This window comes from Polyodon spathula, chromosome 26 (genome assembly GCF_017654505.1).
Source record: "Polyodon spathula isolate WHYD16114869_AA chromosome 26, ASM1765450v1, whole genome shotgun sequence".
NCBI lineage: Eukaryota > Metazoa > Chordata > Actinopteri > Acipenseriformes > Polyodontidae > Polyodon > Polyodon spathula.
Window position 1 is genome coordinate 6,109,222 of NC_054559.1, and position 26,169 is coordinate 6,135,390.

General features: G+C 39.3%; 1 protein-coding gene across 1 annotated transcript in view; it reads left to right on the forward strand.

The window, feature by feature from the left end:
• The window catches only part of LOC121300656 (ras-related protein Rab-26-like), a 135,368-nt gene that overhangs the window by 34,163 nt on the left and 75,036 nt on the right, over positions 1 to 26,169 (forward strand). Inside the window, exon 3 of the mRNA XM_041229300.1 lies at positions 21,237 to 21,278. Coding sequence (XP_041085234.1) covers positions 21,237 to 21,278 — 42 coding nt within the window. The remainder of the gene's footprint in view (positions 1 to 21,236; positions 21,279 to 26,169) is intronic.

Genomic DNA, 26,169 nt, shown 5'->3' on the forward strand with positions numbered 1-26,169 from the left:
CTGGGAATGACTCGCGCATAACATTAAGAACAAATCCATCCTTTTTGCCAAAGGTGGTATCCTCATTCCATATTTCAAGCATATAAAACACATCATAATACAATCAAAGGATAACATTACAAAATGGTTTAGTTGTAATATTCATTTAAACATAATAAACCCTTCAGATTTATTGGGAAACTTACTTAAAATAACAATTAAACTTGTGTCTACAAGTTGTGTAATTAAAAATGATCCTTAACCCTTAGCGGTCCATTTATTCAGCACGCATGAGGCACATCAGGTCCAATTTATTTTCACACGTGCTGCTTATTTTACACACGCGGTGTAAAAAAATTTTTCTCAGAGTAAAACGGGTTAAAAAGGCATAGAATCCCCAAAAAACACTCAGTACTGTATCTACAGCCAAGCCCCACCCCTTGTTCGCTGTATTTCACATACCTCTTCATAGTCTGTGCATACTGATAAATCCTCTCCTGATCACTCGTTTTATCACCAAACTCCTCAATAATGTGATCAAAGTCATTATTTCATTACTATAACATCTCAAAAAGCTCTGCAAATGATATTGATATGATATGATCCGTGATATTCTTTGAGCGCTGGATGCAGAAGCAGGACCTCCTTTGTTATGTCCGTGTTATCTCTGTAGTGGATGGGGCTATGAGAAACGCCCTTTTTTCAGTTTCTTTTGGCTTCTATTGGTCTCACCCAGCCATTGAATGGTTTTCTCAGCTTTTTCCGGAAAAAAAACGACTAGAGACCTCTGCTTTACGTCTTTTTGATGATGTCGGACAGGGTCTGGAAAGGGGTTAAAGCATTTTAACTAACGTTTAACACAACAATGGTACAAATGCACAAGTTTTATGACAATCAGATAGCTTTTTGGAAGGCAAGCTTCAAAGAGTTCACACAGTTTGTTCCCTGTGCCTTATCTAATCAGCTTTGAAGTAACAACCCAATCCCCACAGCATGACACACAGACAAGAGTCTGAATTAAATGCAGCGGCTTGCGAAAGTATTCACCCCCCTTGGCATTTTTACTATTTTGTTGCCTTACAACCTGGAATTAAAATGGATTTTTATTTGGATTTCATGCAAAATAGTCCAAATTGGTGAAGTGAAATGAAAAACATAACTTGTTTAAAAAAATTCTACAAAATAAATAACGGAAAAGTGGTGCGTGCATATGTATTCACCCCCTTTGCTATTAAGCCTCTAAATAAGATCTGGTGCAACCAATTACCTTCAGAAGTCACGTAATTAGTTAAATAAAGTCCACCTGTGTGCAATCTAAGTGTCACATGATCTGTCACATGATCTCAGTATATATACACCTGTTCTGAAAGGCTCCAGAGTCTGCAACACCACTAAGCAAGGGGCACCACCAAGCAGGCGGCACCATGAAGACCAAGGAGCTCTCCAAACAGGTCAAGGACAAAGTTGTGGAGAAGTACAGATTAGGGTTGGGTTATAAAAAAATATCCAAAACTTTGAACATCCCACAGAGCACCATTAAAGCCATTATTAAAAAATGGAAAGATATCACCACAACAAACCTGGCAAGAGAGGGCCGCCCACCAAAACTCACAGACCAGGTAAGGAGGGCATTAATCAGAGAGGCAACAAAGAGACCAAAGATAACCCTGAAGGAGCTGCAAAGCTCCACAGCGGAGATTGGAGTATCTGTCCATAGGACCACTTTAAGCCGTACACTCCACAGAGCTGGGCTTTACGGAAGAGTGGCCAGAAAAAAGCCATTGCTTAAAGAAAAAAATAAGCAAACATGTTTGGTGTTCGCCAAAAGGCATGTGGGAGACTCCCCAAACATATGGAAGAAGGTACTCTGGTCAGATGAGACTAAAATTGAGCTTTTTGGCCATCAAGGAAAACGTTATGTCTGGCGCAAACCCAACACCTCTCATCACCCCGAGAACACCATCCCTACAGTGAAGCATGGTGGTGGCAGCATCATGCTGTGGGGATGTTATTCATCGGCAGGGACTGGGAAACTGGTCAGAATTGAAGGAATGATGGATGGCTCTAAATACAGGGAAATTCTTGAGGGAAACCTGTTTCAGTCTTCCAGAGATTTGAGACTGGGACGGAGGTTCACCTTCCAGCAGGACAATGACCCTAAGCATACTGCTAAAGCAACACTCGAGTGGTTTAAGGGGAAACATTTAAATGTCTTGGAATGGCCTAGTCAAAGCCCAGACCTCAATCCAATTGAGAATCTGTGGTATGACTTAAAGATTGCTGTACACCAGCGGAACCCATCCAACTTGAAGGAGCTGGAGCAGTTTTGCCTTGAAGAATGGGCAAAAATCCCAGTGGCTAGATGTGCCAAGCTTATAGATACATACCCCAAGAGACTTGCAGCTGTAATTGCTGCAAAAGGTGGCTCTACAAAGTATTGACTTTGGGGGGGGGGGGGGGTGAATACTTATGCACGCGCAAGTTTACTGTTTTTTTGTCTTATTTCTTGTTTGTTTCACAATAAAAAATATTTTGCATCTTCAAAGTGGTAGGCATGTTGTGTAAATCAAATGATACAAATCCCCAAAAAATCCATTTTAATTCCAGGCTGTAAGGCAACAAAATAGGAAAAATGCCAAGGGGGGTGAATACTTTCGCAAGCCACTGTATCTGGAAAATGCTTATATTAAAATTAACCATGAATTTCCTTGACACACTGCACTCAAATGATATTATCATCAGTAAGCTATACTGCAGTATGTTTTGCTAACATTGTTACATGTGATGCTAGAAATTACAGTTTAGCCCTAATATGTTTGGTACCACAAAATTAATGCCACCATGGCTCGTGTTCCGTCATAGCCTTGTGCAAGCAAGGTTATACCAACCCTGATCCTTTAACCAGGATTTAATTCTGTCTTTCCTTGTTCACACATAAGATAACCAACACAATTCATCCATCTGATATTGAACTTAAATTCAGCAGCTGATATGTACATGACAATTAAAACTCAGAAGCCACAGTGGCAGATTGCTTAGAAAAACAGAAACAATTCTGTAAATCAGCTCCGTGCAATGTCTTTTGTTTGTAAATCCATTTGATAAAGGATGAAATACAATTCGTCAATGCAAAGTTTTTCTGAAAGACATGAAGGTCTTGCCAACTACAATCATGTTCTGCTGTACAAAACGTACTAATTGCATTTTATTTTTTTTTTATTTTTTTTTCAACATGCTTTATAGATTCACAATGTTAAAAAAAAAAAAAGGTGATATTCTGCCAATGGAATAAAAGTATATCCGCAGTAGCAGGGGAGAGAGGCTAGTTATTTATTTCCTTTGTTTTATTTCCTTTTTTTATTCCAGAAAGGGCTTTCATCTTCTATTCTTTTAAAGATATGTAACAGGGGACCATATCCAGATTGACAGTGAAATAATGCTTTATTTCTTCTCGTTTGCGATTCTTTCTGAAAGTTGTTTTTTTGTCAGGGTGACATGTTTGTGAATTCTGCGTTGCCCTGTGCTTCACATGCTGAAGCCTTGTCATTAATCACTGTGCACTTCCTTTTGACTTGTCACTCATGTTTCGTGTTGCACCCAGCAATTGATTGGGAGACTGATTTGCTGCTGTTTTTGTTTATTAAATAAAATATGCCATTAGTAGTGTTAAATGTGTATTAGCCAAGGGTAGAATAAAGCAAAACTCTTTCATGCCAGTACTAGCGTTTAACATGACAGTATTTCATTTGGTGATGCATAAACACCATTTACCATAAAAAATCATCACTCATCGTGACATTAGAATAACGTGCCCTCAGAGACCAATTTTCTCATTAACATATTATTCATCTGATTCATAATTCTGTATTGTGCCATTAATTGACTGTGACAGGGTAGCCCAGGCTGGTTACCGGCAGGAGAGACCCAGAGACAGAAAGTTGAAGCTTACATATGCACACTTTTATTTAACGAATAAGAAGGCAGTGTGGTCCAGTGGTTAAAGTCCAGGACTTGTAACCAGAAGGTTATACTCCCACCTCTGCCACTGACTGATTCACTGTGTGACCCTGAGCAAGTCACTTAACCTCCTTGTGCTCCATCCTGCAGATCCTATTGTAAGTGACTCTGCATTAATTCACAGTTCCCAGTCCACCTCTGTAAAGCGCTTTTTGATGGTGGTCCACTATGAAAGGCTCTCTATATAAATAATGATATTTATTGTTATTATTATTAAAACAAACACAAAAACAGGAACAAAATAAGCACAGCATGAGGGCCAAAATAAAAGGTTCAAACTAGCTAGCTTTTTTTTTTTTTTTTAAGATAAATTTTTTTAAAACCGCATTAATCGCCCTCTGTCTTGACGATTTCAACATAACGTAACTAATTTTCTGAAGGAGTGTTTTAAAACACGAGCGCATGTAACGTAATAAGTGCAGTCGGTGTTCACATACACAGTTAGTCACAGTTTAGTAACTGCATTATGGAACAAAGCACTAAAAGTGAAGGACTTATGAATGGGAAGTTTATTTTGACAGTTCATTGGATAGTACTGTACCACCTCCGTGCTGTAAACACGCCTTCACTTGTCAAAATACACTTTCTCGCAGTTCTGCTGCAGGCAGCAAACAGAACAAATGAAACCTGTCTGTTGTGGCAGAGTATCTTTCTTTTTAATTCAGGAGCTCTGCAAGCCTGTGCATCAAGCTGCATCATGTCAGTGTGATACAGTATGTCCCACTTGAAGGTAGCCTGTAGATATTTCAGTTAGATGGTGTTATTCAGTCCGTGTTCACACTGGGAGTGAAAATTATAAACAGAGTTTGTAATAATGAGGATTCCTGTACTTGTCTGTGCATTCTCTATCATGTAATTAACAATTTTTACTTTAATGGTGTGTACTGAAGCCCTGAACCACAGATGAAAAAAAAACAAAACAAACCAAAAAAATAAAACACAGAATCCATCTTGTACACACAGAACAGCTGCAACTGCTGCCTTAAACCAGACACAAAACTACAATAATGATTCTACAAAGATGTTAACTGCATAGGGTAAGTAGATATACATTTAGAGTTATATAGTGTTATATTCACGATATTGATTATAATTGAGGAATATATATGGGCTTCCATAGAATAGTGCAAAACACAAAGTTATCCATTTTGGTTCAGGGATGAGATTTTGGGTAGTTTTGTCTGCTTATATCATAGTGGCACTAATATTTAATTTAATAGAGACCCGAATTAAAATATTTTTGTTAGGGTTTTCTCTCGACACATCTGTTTAGGCTTATGTATTGCTGTACTATTTGTGAATGAACCATGAATACTGGTAGATGTAAAGCCTTGGCAAGTCCGGAATGGTATGTCCAATCGTAAATACACAAAAACGTACTTGTAGACCCCACTGATCTACCCCATTGATCTCACTCTACACACGGATCTACCCCTCTGATCTCACTCTGCACACCGATCTACCCCTCTGATCTCACTATACACACACAGATCTACCCCTCTGATCTCACTCTGCAAACTGATCTACCCCTCTGATCTCACTATACACACATAGATCTACCCCTCTGAGCTCACTCTACACACACCGATCTACCCCTCTGATCTCACTCTGCATACTGATCTACCCCTCTGATCTCACTCCACATCTCACTCTGATCTACCCCTCTGATCTCACTCTGCATACTGATCTACCCCTCTGATCTCACTACACACACACAGATCTACCCCTCTGATCTCACTCTGCATACTGATCTACCCCTCTGATCTCACTCTACACACCTACCTACCCCTCTGATCTCACTCGGCATACCGATCTACCCCTCTGATCTCACTATACACACACTGATCTACCCCTCTGATCTCACTATACACACACCGATCTAGCCCTCTAATCTCACTCTGCACACCGATCGACCCCTCTGATTTCACTCAGCACACTGTTTTACAGCAGGCTGGATCCAGCACTGCGTCACCAGCTATATCTTGCCACCACACTGGACAGAGATTCTGCAAAGAATACTGCTTTTTTTTCATTTATTGTAATTCTACCGTATTTGCTTTATTTATTGTATTTGTAACTTACTGCATAGTAAAACTGTAAGTAACCTTGGGTAAAGATTTCTACTATATGAATAAATAATAATAATAATAAACAACTGCTAGGCAGTTTTACGGCTCCCAAGCCCCAGATCAGTACCCGTCTAAGTGTGTTTAGTTCTCAATATTCCAAGTTTAAAATCAGCAACTTCAACCGTTTCACAGAAGACTTTGAAAGTTTTTTTTTTTTTTTAAATGTGCCAGGCGGCCATCTTGTTTAACGCACAAATGCCATTTTTGAAAATGTACCGATACAGGCACGATGGTTTTCAAGTTGAGTTAATCATGCAAGCCGTTTTTAAACCAAAGCAGTTTTAAATATAAAAGACGACAATGTAGGAGTGGCAGCCATATTGTTTCATGTAACAACCATTTTGACATATTTGTATTCCGCTGTCACCAGAACAATGCCTACCAAGTTTGGAGTCTGTTGGTCAGACAGTTTTGAAATAAAAGCAGTTTGCTCTTTAGGGTGCGTTTCAGTGAAATTTGTGGCAGCCATTTTACTATTGAATTGTATCACATCACAACAACTTCTGCTTTGCAAGCAGGTTTGGATGCTGATAATATATGCCAAGTGTCAGATCAATCACTTCAGCGGTTCCAAAGAAGAAGATTTCGTGAGGTTTCAAGAAGGAATGAATTATACGGCCATTTTTGTTTTCAGGTCATTTTTGTTTCAGGTTTTTTTAAGTCAGTTGTATTGATACAGTATCAGGAAAGATGCTTGTGAAGTTTGACGTTAATCAAGTAAATTGTTTGTCAGCTGACACAGGTTTAACTTTCAAAAGTAAAACTTATAACTGTGGCCATCTTGTTTTATAAAACATAATTTTCACAAATTTGTATCCCATTGTTACTGGGACAATAACTATCAAGTTTGGAGTTTGTTGGTCAAACGGTTTTCAAAACAGCAGCAGTTTATTGTTAGGGGCGCATTTCGCTAAGATTTGTGGCAGCCATTTTTACATTAAAATTTATCACAGCAACTTCTGCTTCACAAACTTGATGCGGGTTTGGATGCTTATGACATATGCCAAGTGTCAGATCAATCGTTTCACCGGTTCCCAAGAAGATTTCAAAATTTTATTGAAAAATGTGTCACGGCACCAATTGCAGGGACACAGCAGCACAGTTTTTTCAGCGTCTGACAGCCAATGTATCCAGCTTGTTACCTGCCAGGTCAGAACCTGATCAGTCACACAGCTTTGAAGCAGCAGCAGCAGTTTAAAGTTTTGGAAAGAAAAAAAATAATTAAAAAAAAACTAAATAACAATAGGCTCCCAGCCTTGCTTGGAAGCCTAAAAAAAAAAAAAAACAACTTTAATAGACTTCCAAGCCTTGGTTGGAAGCCTAATAATAACATGGAAATCCTTCAATATCTTTTCATAGATGTTATCACTAACCTTTTTTTTTTTTTTGTTGCAAGTGAGGTGATTGAAACACCTTTTCTAGTAAGCGGGAAGGTTTTTGGCTGAAGCAGTTTTGCTTGACTGGATTCTCATTGGTTGCAATTTGAATCCCTGCTCCAGACGGCTAGAAATGATTCTGCCTTTTGGCACAGTGCGAGACTGACAGTTAGCAATTCAACTTTCAATTTGTAGAATGCTGGACTCCACTTCAGGAGAGTTTTCATTACGTCGTTCTGGACCTTCAGGATCGTTGAGACAATGAAACAAGACAGTTTCGGCAATCAAGCTCAGTTTATTCATTGAAATGGGAGCTATACATAACTTCTTTGTAGTTGCTGTCTTCCGAGTACTTATCATAGAGAAAATACATACAGGCATAAGTATAACTAGCAGCATATTTGAAGGTTTCAAACACACTTAGTAATTTGTAGTAAAGTAAAACAACAAGAGCTTGCATACTCCCTTACCAGTAGTTATCCACCATATTCCCTTCTCCTTTCGCTATCCTTTGACTACTGAGACTAGTTGCAAGGGGTGGAACTCCCTAGGGGAGTGGCTAAGCAAACTAGAAATACATTTTAGTGCAATGTATAGCAGTTCATTACAAATTAATTAATTCACAGTCAATCTTGGAGCAATTGCTTCACCCAGAAGCCCATCAAGCCGTTCGTATGGATGAAATGACTTTTTTTTATATATTGCTGCACGAATTGATGAATTAATTGATCAATTGCCAAATTAATTTAGGAATTGATAGATGAATTGACATATTAAATTGGGTGGAGGAGCAATTCTAATACACAAGTGCAATCCTTTTATTGCTTCATGGGTATCCGATGGCCCTAAAGGTCACTAGATTGTATGAGGAACTACCGTTCCTCTCAAGTTAGAAAAACTTTTTTGAAACTACCGAGAGTCTCTATACAGCTTCAAGAGTTTTGCTGTTTTCACCATGTTGCAGCGGCAAAACTAAATCACTTAGAATTACCATCTGTAGCAGTACCAAAAGTCTGAAACTTTCTTACATAAAACAAAAAACAAAAAAAAAAAAAAAACACAAGTAAATACCTCTTCTATAGAATGACATATAAGTCGTCAAACTAAAGTAAAATTCTTCTTCTTCGTCCTCTCTCGTTTACTTTAAGACTGTGTATCGACTTTTCAAACAGAGAAGCTAAATAACTGGACATCTACCAAGCATGTGATTCCACATGTTGGTCAGAAAAATGTCATATTAATTGATTTGGCTGATACTTTTATCCAGAACAATTGACATTTGTATACCTATATACAAAAAAGTGTTTCAATTGTTTAAAAAAAAAAAAATTATACAACAAGACATTAGTGCTTCTTCACTTGTAGTATATGTGGACTAGTGGTTAGAGCATGGTGCTCTTGACTGAAAGGTCACAAGTTCCATCCCAGTTGGGGGACACACATGCTTTTAAAAAATAACAAAAAAAGACCAGCAAATGCATTTAAATGAGAATTTGTTTCCACTTATCTACACACCATATTCCACACGGTTAAGGGGAAAAAAGTTTTTAATACACTTGATGGAAGCACCTTTGGCAGCAATTACAGATGTAAGTCTGTTGGGATAGATCTCTACCAACTTTGCACACCTAGATTTGGCAATATTTGACCATTCTTCTTTACAAAACTATTCAAGCTCTGTCAAGTTCCTCGGGGAGCATTGATGAACAGCAAACTTTAAGTCATGCCACACATTTTCGATTGGACTTAGGTCGAGTCTCTACTGGGCCACCCAAGGACATTTACCTTTTTGTTCCTTAGCCACTCTAGTGTAGCTTTGGCTGTGTGCTTTGGGTCACTGTCATGCTGAATGGTGAACTTCCGTCCCAGTTTCAGCTTTCTTGCAAAGGGCAGCAGGTTTTCCTCAAGGACTTCTCTGTACTTTCCTCCATTCATTTTCCCTTCCCTTCACTATCCTGACAAGTGCCTCAGTCCCTGCCGATGAGAAACATCCCCGTAGCATGATGCTGCCACCACCATGCTTCACAATAGGGATGGTGTTCTTTGGGTGATGCGCTGTGTTGGGTTTGCGCCAAACATAACGCTTTCCATTTAGCCCAAAAAGTTCCATTTTAGTTTCGTCAGACAACAAAACTTTTTGCCACATAGCTACAGAATCCCATGAGTGTTTTTTTGCATACTTCCCAAACAGGATTCAAGCTGGGCTTTCTTGAGTATTGGCTTCCTTCTTGCCACCCTACCTTACAGGTCAGATTTGTGGAGTGCTTGAGATATTGTTGTCACATGCACACTTTGACCAGTCTTGGTCATAAAAGCCTGTAGCTCTTGCAAAGTTGCCATTGGCCTCTTTTGGTAGCCACTCTGATCAGTCTCCTTCTTGCTTGGTCATCCAGTTTGGAGGAACAGCCTGATCTAGGCAGGGTCTTGGTGGTGCCATACACCTTCCATTTCTTAATAATGGTCTTGACCATGCTCCAAGGGATACTCAAGGCCTTTGATATTTTTTTTATACCCATCCCCTGATCTGTGCCTTTCAACAACTTTGTCCTGGAGTTCTTTTGAAAGTGCCTTGGTGCTCATGGTTTGCGTCTTTGCTTTGAAATGCACTACCCAGCAGAGGGAACCTACAGGAATTGCTGAATTTATCCTGAAATCATGTGAATCATTACAGTTTAACACAGGTGGAGGCCACTTAATTTGGTATGTGATTTTGAAGGCGATTGGTTACACCTGAGCTACAAGGGGAGTGGACACTTATCCAACCAAGCTACTTCAGTGTGAGAGAGAGAGGATCATAATTAATAAAGTGCCAGGTCAATCACATTGAATATAAAAGAAAAGTAAAATCTTTAAAAAATGCAATTTTCAAGTCTGCAAAACATTAAAGTGCCTAATTGTGGTTTGAAACTGGAAAATGAGTGGTTACCAGCACAGGCATGATTGAAAATACTGTAAAGTGACTGCATCTATACTCATCACTTTTTCTAACTTTTGTCCAAAGTCAGTAGGCGAACATATATTTAAGAAAAATAAATCCGTTCTCAGTGCGCTAAATGAGCGGGCTGGAAATGTCCACTCAAGGAACTACACCGCTCCGCTCGCCCACTCCATATAAAATTGGCTCGCTCCAACAGTGTGTTCTTTGTGTGTGTGTATGTTCTGCTAATGTTCGTTGTTAGGCACGCAGGACCTGCATGGCGATGCTAGTAGCCATCATCGTAGCCCGCAAAAGGGCACTCACAGAATTGTTCCCGTAAAGCACACAGTCGGGTCTCTGATTTTTCATGTGAACAGCATGAGTATGGAAATAACTATGGTGGTGCTCTTGTTGGCTGAAAGACACTAACAATGTGTCTGTTCATGTTTATCTGTTCAATCTATCTGTTCAACTCCACGAAACAGGGGCGTTTACCTACATTTACCACTACACCACTGGTTTTACTATTTTACAATAACAAATATTAGATTAAAACAGCAAAAATGAGCTGCTTTACTTTTAATTTACTGATGACAGCAGCTTTGCTCGTCTTAAATTCCCAGCTCGCTGCGCTCGTCAAATAATTCCCACCTTGCTTCACTCCCCTTAAAAAAAATTCCTGGTCTCTGCGCTCGCCAGCTACTCACTACTATTCGCTCCTAGCAGAACGTTTCATCTCTGATTCCATTGCAGTACACCATGCTAGTGCAGTGTGCTACTCTTTCACTTTTCTATAAGGCACCTCAGTCGCACTGTTTTGACTGATTTTATCAATCACTATTTAAATTACTGCATAAGAGAAGTTATAAATATATTTATTTCACGCCTCCACCCGCTGTTTTAATTGCACTTGGATCATTCCAGACACCACTTGATAAGTGAGGGCAACAAACTCAGCAATGCATTATCCACCGCTGGTTAAAAAAATTAATGAAACGGACACATTTGTTATATAAGGTAGGCTATGTTAGGTAGATGACAGATTCCTAATATTGTGAAGGTGGCTCTTTTGATCAAAAATAAATGAATAAGCAATAGTAATGGTTGCCTACTTATTTGGAAAATTAACGTTTAACTATTTAGCTGTGCTGTTTTGAGAATAAGTCTATACAGTGTATATCTTAGTGGTAATATATTTGTTTTAATTAGTCATGGCCCCAAAGGAATCATTATACTCTCATTTGGCCCTGAGAAAAATATTCTTGATAACACCATGACCTGCAATGCCTGGATTGTTTTGTTGGATTTTGTAAAATATTCAGAACAAAATCCACTTGTTCAATAATACCGTCGTGAAATACAAGCATAACAATGAGCCACAGGCCAGACCCCAACAGCTGCAGGAACAACATCATTGGGACCAACAGCTAAACAAACAAACAAACAAACTCAACAGGAAAATAACATGTAATTTATTCACACAGACAAATCTTCAGGAAACATTGAGCAAACTGCTCCCGCCAAAACAAACCTTGCCAGATGACTTGGAACTCAACATCCAATCAATGTCTTTTTAAAAAGGACTATCTTGCCGGAAAACTCTGTCAACTTGCTTACTAATCACATCTTGAATGCACTTCATTGTCATTCTGACAATGAAAAGGAAGATGACGATGAAATCACTATGGACGAAACAACTAAAGAACAATCTCACCCTAAAGAACCTTTGCTACATAAGGTTCAACCAGATGAAGAGGCTGTCATTTACCACACATACACAGTGAAAGGAAGAAAGGTACAGCTACTTCTTTGCCACTCTCTGGAAGACTGGGGGAAAAAATTAGACCTACTGTGCTTGCTGAATGGATGCCCCATTTGAATCCAACAGATTTTGTCAAAGCTTGGCTTCAGTCATGCCATGCACAGTTTAGGCTGAATCAACAATGTATCTTTCACCTGCAGCACCAGGCCAATCTTTGCGAGATTAACAGAGGACCTCGACTGGCCTGGAACAATACATGAAAGAGGTGAATGGGCCAGGGTTTGCAAACATGCCCATCAGTGAACTTGTCGCACAAGATCCTGTCAGTTCATCTTGGTTCGTGCACAACAAGTTTCTTGCAATCCTGCATTTTATCACATTCCCAAATGGCCCTCTGTGGAAAGTTATGCATTACTTTTGGCACAGAGAGTACCAGGGTCGTGGAATACAGCACTTCCACATGCTTCTTTGAGTGGAAGATGCACCACTTATTGGAGTTTTCCCCAACCCACAAATTGCACAGTACATTAGTGAACATGTCACCTGTACCATTCCAAATGACCTGATAGCACCTGTATTTAAAGAGTCTGTGTCTTCAAATGGCAGCAACATAAATGCAACAAGTACTGTAAGATCCAAGAAAATCAAAAACAAGGTGGTGATAGTTTGTCGCTTTGGATTTCCCAGAAAAGAGCAAACCATGGTAGTAATCAGAGATGTGGCTGAGGCCATTGCTGGCCGGAAGGCACTCAAACCTCATGGCAGTCTCTATGATCTACCATGAAGTAGTGCAAAAAATCCAGCCATTTTGCTAGCTTGGGAAGGCAATATGGATATTCACTTCTATCCTCCTACTTTTCAAGCCATGGAAAGACAGAACAGACCTTCTTCCTGAAGGGTGCCATTCCTATGTGGAAGTCTTCAAAAAAACTATTGCCTATCATGACCAACTGCAACAAATATCTGCTGCTGATGAGGCGTTAACCCGACTAAACAAAAGGGAATAAAGTCTGAAGAGGATAATGAGCTTGAAACAGAAGGACCTGAAAATCAAGTTCACTTTGTTCCTCTGCGGGCTGCAGAGGCAGTGGCCGAGTTCTGAGATGTGGCGGCACAACCTCTTCTACAAAATACTTAGTAAAGATCAGCAGAGTGTGTTTGACCACATTGCCAAAACTTTGCAACAACAAGCTAAAACAAACGCCCCCATCCTCTGCATGTTTGCGTGGCACTGGAGGCACAGGGAAGACCTTTCTTATTCAAACTGACACAGCATGGGTGAAACAAAGCCTGGGAATAGAAGTGGCAATCGCAGCGCCACAGTTGCAGATTACAATATCAATGGCATGACCATTCATAGACTACTGCTGTTTCCAGTGGAACATGGAAAAACACTGGTGTATCATAACCTCACTGATGATGTACTGCAATGCCTTCATACTGACATGCAAGATGTGACCCTCCTCATTATTGATGAGGTGTCCATGATTTCCAGTGTCACCTTATTGTACATCCATCCTCATCTGTGTGAGATTTTCCAGACTGCTAACACAGATGATGGCTGCTTTGGAAAAATCAACATCTTACTTCTGGGAAATTTGCTACAGCTTCCCTCAGAATCCACCTCTTGTACTAGTTACTCAAGAGGAATTGCACAAACTGACTGGCTCCATGGGATCTGTGGAATTTGTTTGCATATGATCAAATTACACTTAATATGCGCCAAAAACAGGACAGACTTTTCGGTAACCTCCTTAACTGTGCTCTACTTGGAGCCACCAACTAAGCTGATCGCAGATTGTTGACTTTATGCTTGATACCTATGGAAGAGGAGATTTTTCCAGCTACAAAAAACAAATTAAACACATGAAAGACTTAGATGACAAGCTCAACCTGCGTCATGCCTGCTGTAGATGCCTGTAACCAGATCCAGACTGCCATGCTTGATTGTATGCCTGGAGAGGACATTCATCTTATGGACTGGGGACTGGCCTTGTAACTTCCAGAGAAATGTGCTGTCAAAAATGAACGCCTCCAAGGCTGACTGCAGTCATACAGCTGGACTGGAAACTAACATATGAGTCAAAATAGGCTGCAAACTAGTCAGTGCACTAGATTGAGTGCATTTCATTCACCAAGCTATCACTAATGTTCAGGAACAGCAAAAGATTCAATCTAAGAGAACACTTGCAGTTACACATCCATTCAGAGGCTTGAGCAACCCAAATTTCACCTCATGCTATGCAAATGCAACATTGCAGATCACTCTTTGTACAACTTCTCTTATCAGCTCAAAAGTCACATCTGCAACAAAAAACATTGACAATGCACAACCAAAAAAAAAAAAAAATGCTCTAGTACCCCAACCCTGGATCTGCAGTGCCTGCCACATCAACTGTTATTTCCAATACACTTAACTTGCATTCTTATTACACTATGTAACACAATTTTTGTTCCTGGGTAGTTAGTGTTATTTCCTAATTGCTTATGCCTCGAAAGTATAGAAAATGGCTATTATTCCCCACAAACTTTGCTTTTGTGACCAGGACAGTGATATTTCAAAATATCACTATTTCCAATGGGAAAACGGGCAAATGTGTGTCTTTTCGTTCACATAAAGTCAGAAAAAAACAACATATGAATCCAAATTAACATGTATTTATACTAAAGTAATACAAAAATGACGACAAAAGATTTAGAAGTGAGTAGTTTTCGAGATTTACAATTATACTGTATTTGGGGAATAATAGCCATTTTCTATACTTTTGAGGCATAAGCAATTAGGAAATAACACTTACTACCCAGGAACAAAAAAAAATTAAAAATTATTACACAGAGTTATCACTTGCATTCGATGCCATTATTGGTCTTGTTCATCATCTTCATTGTTGGAAATATATTGCTGCAAAGAAAGCTGTGGAAGATGCTAAGGCTCCCCTTCAAATCAGAGATATTATGGGGCAAGGAAAAGAAGGTATTGGTCTCAGTTCAGCTCCTCCTACATGGCACAAGGCAACCCCAGCTCAACGGAGGAAGCTGGTAGTCAATGAGATGCAAAAGCAGGAGGAGGGGATCAGGTGTGTGAAGGCCATTTTCCAGGCCAAGCAAGGAGAATGGATGAGATGGGAGAGTGTGGAACAACGCAAGGTCGGCTGGCAAGACCTATGGACAATGGAACAGAGCAGGATCAGTTTCCTCATCAGATCAACATATGATGTTCTCCCATCACCACAGAACCTAAACCTCTGGGTGGGTGAGGATCCCTCATGTCCTTTGAGTTCATCACCTTTAACATTAAGGCACATTTAGAAAGCATGCAAGGTTGGTCTTAGCCATGGACGGTTTACTTGGCACCATGACCAGGTGCTGCGTTGTTTGGCCTTAGCATTGGAAAACAAGCGTAACCTGACCAATAAGTTGCAACCAGTTCCATGAAAGCATTACACACAGAAGACAGTATTCCTCTGTCCAGGAGAGCAACCACCAAGAAAAGGTGTTAAAACCAAGCCTCGTTCAGGACAACTGGAAGCTGCTACAGACTAGAAAATGCTGGCAGATGTTGGTCAATGGCTTATTTTTCCACATTTCCACCACTAACCTTCGACCAGACATTGTCTTGTCGTCTGGATCAGCACGCCTGGTTCATCTGGTAGAGTGAACAGTGCCATAGGAGGATGCTGTGGATGAGGCGTATGAGAGGAAGAAACTTCGGTATGCTCAACTAGCTGCTGAAGCGGAACAGCGAGGATGGAGATTCCGAGTTTACCCAGTGGAGGTGGGTTGTCGAGGATTTGTGGCACACTCTACAACCTGGTTTCTCGGAGATGTCTGGTTCAGTGGTCAAGAGTTGCATCATACAGTGAAGAACTTATCTGAAGCAGAAAGGAGCAGCATCTAGCTGTGGTTGAGATGGAAAGATTCTGGATGGGGATCTCAAGCACAATAGAAAGAAAGCAACGCTGATGTTCAGGTAAGTAAGCTGGGCTGAGCCGAGTGGGGGATGGAATCCTGGGATGCCAGAATCACTGTTGAGCCCTCTTGAGGTGTCGTGGGCTAGTCAACGAAACACTGAGGGTGGAAGGTGCCCACTTGAAGACCCCAGAGATGTACCCTACTTAGCTCAATCCAGACTGTTGTCATGCTGATGTGCTGGGGAGACCGCACTGTTTTTGGTTGATCCCCTGGCTGCTGGGGGTGGGGAGACCGCACTGGGTTGATCCAGCCAGCATCGCAGCCGTTGTGTGTGGCAATGTGCTGGGGAGGCAAAATAAGCTGATCCCTGGAGGCAACATTATACTTTAGCAATCAACACCAGACAGAAGGATATCTACATCACCAGATGGAAAACAACGCAAATGGATGGAGATGCAGTTGGATCACATTAGTTTACTGTAAAGCTATGTCTTACTTGGAGCTTATCTTGGCGAGAGCCGAGTTCAAATCAGCATGAAGTTTAACATCTACTCTCATGTAATGGAAATCAGCAGTGTACATATAAAGTCATATTTACTATCCAACCTTGCCTCATTATTTTGACTGACTCATTAAATATGTACTGCAGAAAATTAAATACCCCTTGGGAAGGCTATTGTTACCTCCAGCTTTGGGTCAAATAGCCCTTCTTTCCATTGTGGTAGAGTGGCCGATGTTGGTGCAGGATGAATAAAATGGCTGGAGGCTTTATTGACGTTTTCAAAAAACTGCAGATTTATTTCTATTTATTTTATTTACATTGTGGTCACGCACACACACACACACACACAACATATAAGCAAAAGAAAACCTACACAATGAGATTGACAACAATACTGTGGGTAAAGCGCAGCCAGGCGTGTTTATTAAATTACAAATAAGACTTAAATACAAAACAAAAACACTACAAAAACAAATGGCACGTTGGCCAAAATAAAAAAGACCATGAATAAACACTACAGCAAACAAGTACCATGCTGGTTTGAAGCCAGCCTTGATCCACTCTTTTAATCAGCTGTGCCTGAGCTCGATTTGCTTGTTAATCATTCAATCAAGCCCAGTCACATGCTGCATGTGAACTGCTAAATAATAACACAAAACAAAATACGCAGAGGGGCGGGGTGTAACCTGCCACAGGTGGTTATAGTTTTTCAGGAAGGCATGTGCATGTAAGTTATGTAAAAATATGATTTATTTAATTTTTTTTTTTTTAAATCAAAAAGTGTACACTTGTTTTCTCTACAATTTGGAATGCCCAATAAATATTTTTTATTATAGTTCACTGCTTCAACCCCCCTGGTGACTCTGGAAGCGGAGGCTGAAACATGTTCTTGCCAATCCTTTATTTTTTGCATTGTGGATCCACAGTGAAGCCACCAGATCTATAGTGCTGGAGGACAACACAGATCTGAATGGCTTCACTGCAGACCCATAGGTGCCCTATCAGCTACAGGGATTGCTGGTGTGTGGTGAAATGTGGATTACCCTACTGACCTAAGCCCTCCCTACATAAATGGCTGAGTGCTGCCCCTTAGGAACCCCTGGTCATGGTTGGCAATGACATAGCCTGGATTTGAACCTGTGATCTCCAGGCTATAGGGTACATCCTGCACTCCATGCAGAGTGCTTTTACTGGATGCACCACTTAGGAGCCCCCTGCATGTTTTTTTTTTAACAAGCTAATCCACAAGGTTTCCCACACCTGGAGCAACAGCAGGATAAACGAGGTTAGCTGTTTATCTGGATTACATCTGAACAGCCCTATTTTCATACAGTCTTCTTCTAAAACCACCACAAATATGCAGCCTTCAGATCAATATTTACTTTATTCTAAATGCTGCTTTTTCTTTGACTTTAACTGAGCATCAATTGTAAGTCTTATGCTGACAATAGATTTGTTTTAAAAATAGAAACGGTACTTAATCAACTTACTGTACTACTGTGGCGAGTGCAGTGCAAACAGAATTATTTTCAGGTGCAGGGGTGTTTATTGATAACAACAACAACGTCCAGAGCCCTAAGACAAACACCTGTAAATAGTAAATGCCGCTGTATCACTCCAGCATGTATCACTCATAACTGTAATCCCCAGGTTTTGACCCGTAACCAAAAGAGGTTTTCCCAAATACCCACACTAAACACAAAACACAAACAAGACAGTGAGTGAAATTAAGTGCTAGGTGGCAATTACAGTACTCCGTGAAATACTGGGGTGAAAAGCGATGTCCGGGTTAATGCTGGCTTGTACTCCAGCTCCGAATCGTGTTACTGATAGTCTACAAGACAAACAGTTACAGCTGACACTTTACAAACACAAAACAAATTCACGGTTCTCAGCAATTGTTACCCCTTTCAAAACCATTTACAAAAGGAAAAGATCACTTACACTATGCCCCCTATTTATACTCTCGCCCATGACCCCTAGGTTGACTACCGCATTCGCTCCTCCAATCCTTAGATGCCACGTCGCCTCTAGTCCGAGTCATTGAGCTTGGGTGCCATAGCTCAGCCCCCTTCTTAAATGACCAACTTCCACCTACTCTAAAGAATAAATTGTCGTGCCATTTAGTTAAGGGTACTCTGTTCCTTTTACATAGTGCCCTCATAGGTCGGGAGGGAGATCTAACACCAAGAATCATTCGATCTGTCACAACTACACATTTGACTACTCTGTATTGAACGGTTTTGAATTAAAAAAGAACATGGTACAGTTTAGCACATTAAGTTCTCTTTTCTTTATGGTGGCATTAGTTTCATAGGGTATGTATTTATTTATGAAGCTTCTTGACTGGGATTTATAGATGTAACATCTCATCAAGGTTTAAAACTCACTGTAGCCTTGCACCTATAACTTCTAGTTAGATGTATTATCACAGTCATGATTAAATCACACCTAAGTGTCGTTTAATAATAGGAGTTGTTCTTGTAGCTATAAAAGGAGGAACAACTTATCTAACATCAAACTCTGTCTCCTGATCTTTAAAATAATGTGCTTAATTGAAGGTAGTTCTGAAACCTGGGTCCTGGTGCAGAGGTAGTTAGAATTTCATTCCCAGTCTCATTTACAAAGTTGCACTGCTAGATGCAAGCACATTTTATACCATTTACAAACAGACGTACAACAGTACAATCATTCCATTTAAGTGAACATTGTTGCAGATCTTATTTACTGTGCAATACAGGTACAGGGTTGCTGTTTTTAAAACCACTGAGGCTCTACATCTTTAACATCACTAGGCAATCTGTTCCAGTTGTATGGCCCATTATAGCAGAAAGCAATTTGACAAGTGATCATTAAACTCACAGGTCCTCAATCTGAAATTCTACAGTACATGGAAGTTTGAACCTGGGAAGGCAGTGCTTTCATGATTCTTCATCTACTGAAACCCAAGCGTGATGATTAATAGAACAGCTGTTCTGTCTTTCTAATACAGAGGCAGCCTTCATTGTTATATTGATTACATGACTATAGGTTGACAGATGTGATGCAAGATCAGTTATCTAAGGAAGATGCATGGATAGCTTTCACAACTTTTGAAGCCTAGTACATCTATTGTTAAAATCATATATTGATGGCATAAAGCTTTACCAGTATCAGATCTGAACCTCTAAATTGGTGATATACACATTACATTGTGTTCTAGTGCAGCTCAGAAAAAGACTTATATGTGCACAGTAAGCTCACAGATTTGCTCACAGGAGGTGATACTTCACTTGATAAAGATGCACAGGGGACCGGTTTGGTGTTACGGTGAGTTTGTATTCAGACTAATGAAAAATGAAATGAGGTCACATGTTACCAAGCTTGTTTTACTTCATTGGTTCCCAGCATCTAAAGTCTGAATTGTGAATATACTGCATACAGTAGCTAAAGGAATCATAAAAATGCCGGGACAGCTACAGGTAATTGTAGCTTCTCTGTGAATTGCCACAATGACGTGACAAATAAATCCAGGTTTTCCACTCATTTACAATGGAATTATGGCTGGTAAATTAGTGACTGGATTCTTAATCCTTGGTGCCGTTTCCCTCAACCTAAACTACCAATTTAAGTATCTGTTATTTAGCAGTAGCTAATTTAGCATAGTTGGTTTCCTTACCAATTCGTAAAGGTTTTTATGCCTCAGGTATGTGACCGCATACATAAATAGAAAAAAAAATTACATAAACAATGCACTTCACACTTTCTTTTGTTACCTTTGTCATTGGTCACCGGATAGCTGATTACTGTAGTCTAGACTGTTCAGCCCCCCTTAGCAATAAGATGCAGTTCATTGTACATTAGTTTAAGTACCATCTATCATGGATACCTAAAAAGTTACATTTGCACCAAAATGTGTTAAATTAACGTCGCTGAACATGAAAAAAAGAAAAAGTGGTTCCACGAATTTGTTAAAAAACAGACCAATACAGTTCTTAGAAGCAGTTTGCTACAAGACTACTATACTACATAACAAAGTCCCAGAAGTCTCTTTGGACAGCACTGAGAAATGTGTTGAACTTGTGGAATACCAATATACTGACTCATCAAGAACAAAATATATTATAACCACAGTCTACTGGCGAGAGCCCTGCTGTCAATGTGGGATTTGGATTCAGGTATTCCTTCTTGTTATTATAATAATAATAATAATTTGTAGTGGGAAATGCAGTGAATACGGTAGGCTGATTTACTACCAGTATTTAAAATTTACTGTACTAAACATTTTCATTAGGTCATTTTTATATCATTAACCTGAAGTGCTGGTATATTAGCTCCTGTTAGTGGACGGATCAGATTTGCTGATGCTATGGTTCAGTAGGGAAACTTGTACATATGTACTTGTATATATATGTATGTGTGTATATATCTCTTTCGGATGAGACGTATGACGCAGCAGCAGGTACATAGATCACCCCTAGTCTGTCACTTTGGATAAAAGCGCCTTCTAAATGACAAAATAATAATAATAATAAGTTTCAGTCATGTCAGGATGTCCTTTTGGGGCTGCAGAAAGATACACATTATCAAAGTGCAGTCTGTACCAGCTTTAATCAAAATGGGTAAACTTGAGAGCTTTAACATGCCTTGTTTTGTTTTTCAGAATAAAGTATTGAATGTGGATGGAGTGAAAGTCAAGCTGCAGGTAAGCAAGTGCAAAACATTTAAATACAGTAATTACTTTCTGCTCACTGCAGTAGCAGTGATCAATACCAACGATTTGGAATATCTTTACTTAAAAAAATATGTTCTCTGGATACATGTATACAGTCAGCACTCACATATCCAACCTTATAAAATGTTGGCTTCAGTGATGGTGAAACATGTGTGACGCATATCTGATTTTATTTTGGCCTGTTCCAACCCTTGTCTTTTTCAGGGAACACGAAAAAGAACAGTCAAAAATAGCTGAAAGTACTGCGTTTTAAAATAAAAAGGCTTCCATTTAGATGTACTGTATTGGTTTTGTTGGTACAGTGTTATATTTAACAGAAGTATTTTAATTCATAACAATGATTCTGAAAATATCACTTGCCAAGAGACACGTACTGTATTGGACTAATACAGTACATACTTTTAAATCTATTGTAGTTGTAAAATTCCCCCTTAACGACTGAACAGCAAAATGAAATCAAAATGTTACCCACACAGAACTGCGTACAATCTGAAAGGTAATGCAATTTAGCAAAAGATTAAAAAACACAATTAGAACAGTATCACAAGTCAAATTGCAGAATATAGTGCTCATTAAGGCCCTAATGTCACAGTTCACTTGCAAATGAAAATGCACAAAACCAACTAATCACAAAAAAAAAAAAAAAAAAACATTATCTAAAACTGTTTAATGATTAACTGTTACATTATCATAATGCTTTCTGCATTTTCATCATGTGCAACTGGAGGAAGCTCTGTGTAACCGCACAATAAAAACAGCTTTAGCATGAGGGGGAAAAAAAAAAAAAAGACACCCAGGCTGTGATGTATATTCAAGTAAATTGTAACATTGAAGAGATGGGCTTTGTATCAGAAAACTGGTGACTGAGTCAGAAATCGTGTGCAACTGGTATGTGCATTCATATGTTACATATGTACATAATTGGGATTGATTTTATTCTTAATACAAGGCTGTTAAAATGCGGCTAGCATGTATCTGGGTAACGGAAATCCTTGTGCTGACTGTCAGTGGCAGCTAGTGGCCAAGAAAAAAGGCAGAGAGCTTGGGGCTATTATTTGTTTATTTATTTGGCAGATTCCTTTATCCAAGGTGACTTACAGGTGTTACAGGGCAGTAATGTACAGGTTTACAATATAAGATTTATATTGAAATACAGTAGTTTACAGTAAGTGCAAATACTACTAAAATATAATATAAAATAGGATGCAACAAGTTAGGATTATAACAAGTTATATCTACAATGACCTAATAATAGTGCAATGATGCAAGGACAGTGCATCAGCTGAGGATCCAGTAACATGATGCTTAGGTCAGGCAAGTCCAGTGCATAGTAGGAGGGTTAGATCAATAGATCTACAAGTGCAGCCTAAACAGGTGTACTCCAATTTGGCTATTAAACACATTTTCTCCACTAGCCCATCATAGTTTATTCTAATATACTTAACTGTTACACACTGCCAGCGTATGTGTAAATAGGCACTGTATACAACATTCATTCAGCATTTGATTAAGACCACGTCAAACATACTTTAAATAAAATATTTTCTAAATAAAGTTGTTACAGCATGAGGAAGGCAGACAAATCAAGCACATCCTATACTATATATTTCATTTGCTAAACTGAAATAAACAACTAACAGAATAATCAATAATGTGGCGAAAAGAAAGTGAAAGAATTTACCTGTGCTGGGGGGGGGGGGGAAATAAACAAACACTGCTGGGGAAGGGCTAAAATAAGAAATAAGACTTCTAAAAGCACTAACAGAGGGAAAAAAAAACACCAACTAAATTTGTTCCCAGAGAAAGGAAATTGTATCATATGAAACTTTGAAAATATATCTCACTTGTATTGTGACACTCCCGCTGTCACAATACAATAGGCATATGGGAGCCCAGTGTCTTCTGGGAATAGTAGTTTATCTTGTACACACTAAAAGATGTTTCCATTCAGCATAAATGTAGAGAAAAACTACAACTCCCGTGATCCGTGTATGTCAGCAACATGCTGGCTTTGGCTTCCTACAGTTTTTTTTTTTTTTTTTTTTTTTTTTTTTTTTTCTGGTCACTAAAATATTCCAAAAATTGAATGTGAAACTGAATGATGCAACACTTTAGTCATAATTGAGCACACTCAGATGCAGTGCTTCAGCAGGGGGCAGGGGGGGTTGAGTTGCTCCTCCAATTAATACCCGGGATCACACCACGTCATCTGCCACTGATACTGTACTGTACAGATAGGAGTTTATAACAGAGGCTTGTCTCCTCCGAGACAAAAATTCTGAGCTCCTCCAATTAATAGCAGGATCACACCACGTCATCTGCTACTGCTATTACTGGGATTAATAGCAGATAGGGAGGACTGCACAAGATGGCATCCTGAGTGGAAGGGAGCTTTTGATGCCGAGGAAAACAGGTATTTTTTCATACTAAAATGACTCATGCACTGGATTAGTCTGGTTGCAACTGTAGTTGCGGATCACAGTTGTAATAAACCAGAACTAACTAATTAGCATATCCACCATAAAGAGAAATCTGAAATAAAGAAAAGTAACTTTCTATGGAAAGGCCCAACTTAACCAACAGCCCAGATCGCACAGATGTACACAATGATGGTGAACTCAGCCTAGCAAAATACTAAACAAACCACACAAAAAATGGAAGGGTATGATTTGTCAGGCTACAATGTATAACTCAGACAGCAAATGTAAAATAGTTAACGGAAGCTTGGCGAACACAATAGCCAAAGGAGAGGAAAATATTGCTGAAATTCATTCTTACTCATGCCCACAAAGTCCTGTGTTGGCATCTATCGAATGTGTTACTGAGGAAATCTGTAACTCAGCTCCCGAGACTGCAGCTCCTAAAAGAGGGAAGCATGAACCAACATGCAAACTAATATCAAGATTCTCACTGCAAAAATCAATGAAAAGGCAGAAAATTTAATAGAGGGAATGATCAAAAAAGGCTTTCAAGAAGTTGTTGGACTTCGTATTCAAAGAGGTGCAAGACATGAAAAATAAAGTACAAAAGCACAGAACAGGAAAGAAATAATTGACCTTGAACAGAAAGTAGCTGAGGCAGAGAGATATAAATGAAGATGGAGACTATATGGCATTCCTGTGCAGTTAAACGAGGAATATTTGTCAGCCTGTGGTACCCAATCCACTGCTTGGGAAATTCAAGTAGAATGAAAACCTTAAACCAACAGCAGTAATTGTTCAGTTTACCACAAGAACAGTGAGGGAAATGGTAAGGCAGCTCAAGGAAACAGTTTGAGTGACAGCAAACTGAGATTTAGACTTCATCAGGCAAAGCAGTCCAGAATCAGTTATGGCCAGTGGTGGAGAATGCACACAAAGACAGAAAAAAAAGCATATTTTGTTGATGTAAAGCATATATTGAAGGCAAGGAAATCCACATCAACATGATCTTTTGAACATAACCCAGAACTTAAATAGAGTTAAACATGATAGATATAAGGATATGATACACTTAGCAACCAGTTAATTAACCAACTTGTTATAGCAGTGCAAACCCACAATATTGTATTAGAAAGGCTTTCCTGAATGTGTTAGTGTCTTTATCTGTTAAAGTTAGGGGTAGTCACAGCTGTTCTATCTGTTAATGTTAGGGGTATTCATATCTGTACTATCTTAATGTCAGGGTGTAACAGGGGGTCTTGGTGCCTGCTGCTTTTGTTGTGGGTGTCCATTTATTGACGAGAGACACAGAGGGATGCAGTTGAAACTAGGGTACCAGCAATGATAACCCTAGTGTAGGAGGACATACACAGACAGAGTGTAATCAAAATAATAACCCCAAAAAAATGCAAAACAAAACAGTGAGAAAACAGCTAAAAACTAAGTCTGCCAAATACTGGCTTACCACTGCTCCCACTAAAAGGGAGGTCCCGCTCCAGAACCTATTCTGACACACTAAAATAGACTGTTGTGGGATAAAAATCCCACAAATTAATCCCTACACAGTTCATTCACCCTGGCTCTCCACACAGTAGCAAGGCTGCACACTTGCTGAAACTAGACCAAAAGAACTGGCTTTCCAGCTCCTTTTTTATACCATGTGGCTGGGCTTAATTGATAATCAATTAGTGAATTAAGCCCCAGCCACATTCCGCACATGGATTTAGCAGAGTTGGATTTAACCCCATCCCTGCCAAACTTAAATTCAAAACTTTCCAACTTTATCTACTACCACAAAATCCTGCCATATCTAGTGAACACTTAGAATTAAATATTTTTTTTAAACTATACATATACACAACAATAGATTATTTACACGTGCAGAGCTTTTTCCCTGCCACACCTCAATCTGTTCTTTCTGTTAATGTCAGGGGTATTCATATCTGTTAATGTCAGGGGTATTCATATCTGTTACTGTCAGGGGTATTCATATCTGTATCTGTTAATGTCGGGTATTCGTATCTGTTACTGTCAGGGGTTTTCGTATCTGTTAATGTCAGGAGTATTACTATCTGTTAATGTCGGGTATTTGTATCGGTTAATGTCAGGGGTATTCAAATCTGTTAATGTCAGGGGTATTCAAATCTGTTAATGTCAGGGGTATTCAAATCTGTTAATGTCAGGGGTATTCATATCTGTTATATTTGTTAATGTCAGGGGTATTTGTATCTGTTAATGTCAGGAGTATTACTATCTGTTCTATCTGTTAATGTCGGGTATTTGTATCTGTTCTGTCTGTTAATGTCAGGAGTATTACTATCTGTTCTATCTGTTAATGTCGGGTATTTGTATCTGTTCTGTCTGTTAATGTCAGGAGTATTACTATCTGTTCTATCTGTTAATGTCAGGGGTATTTGTATCTGTTCTATCTGTTAATGTCA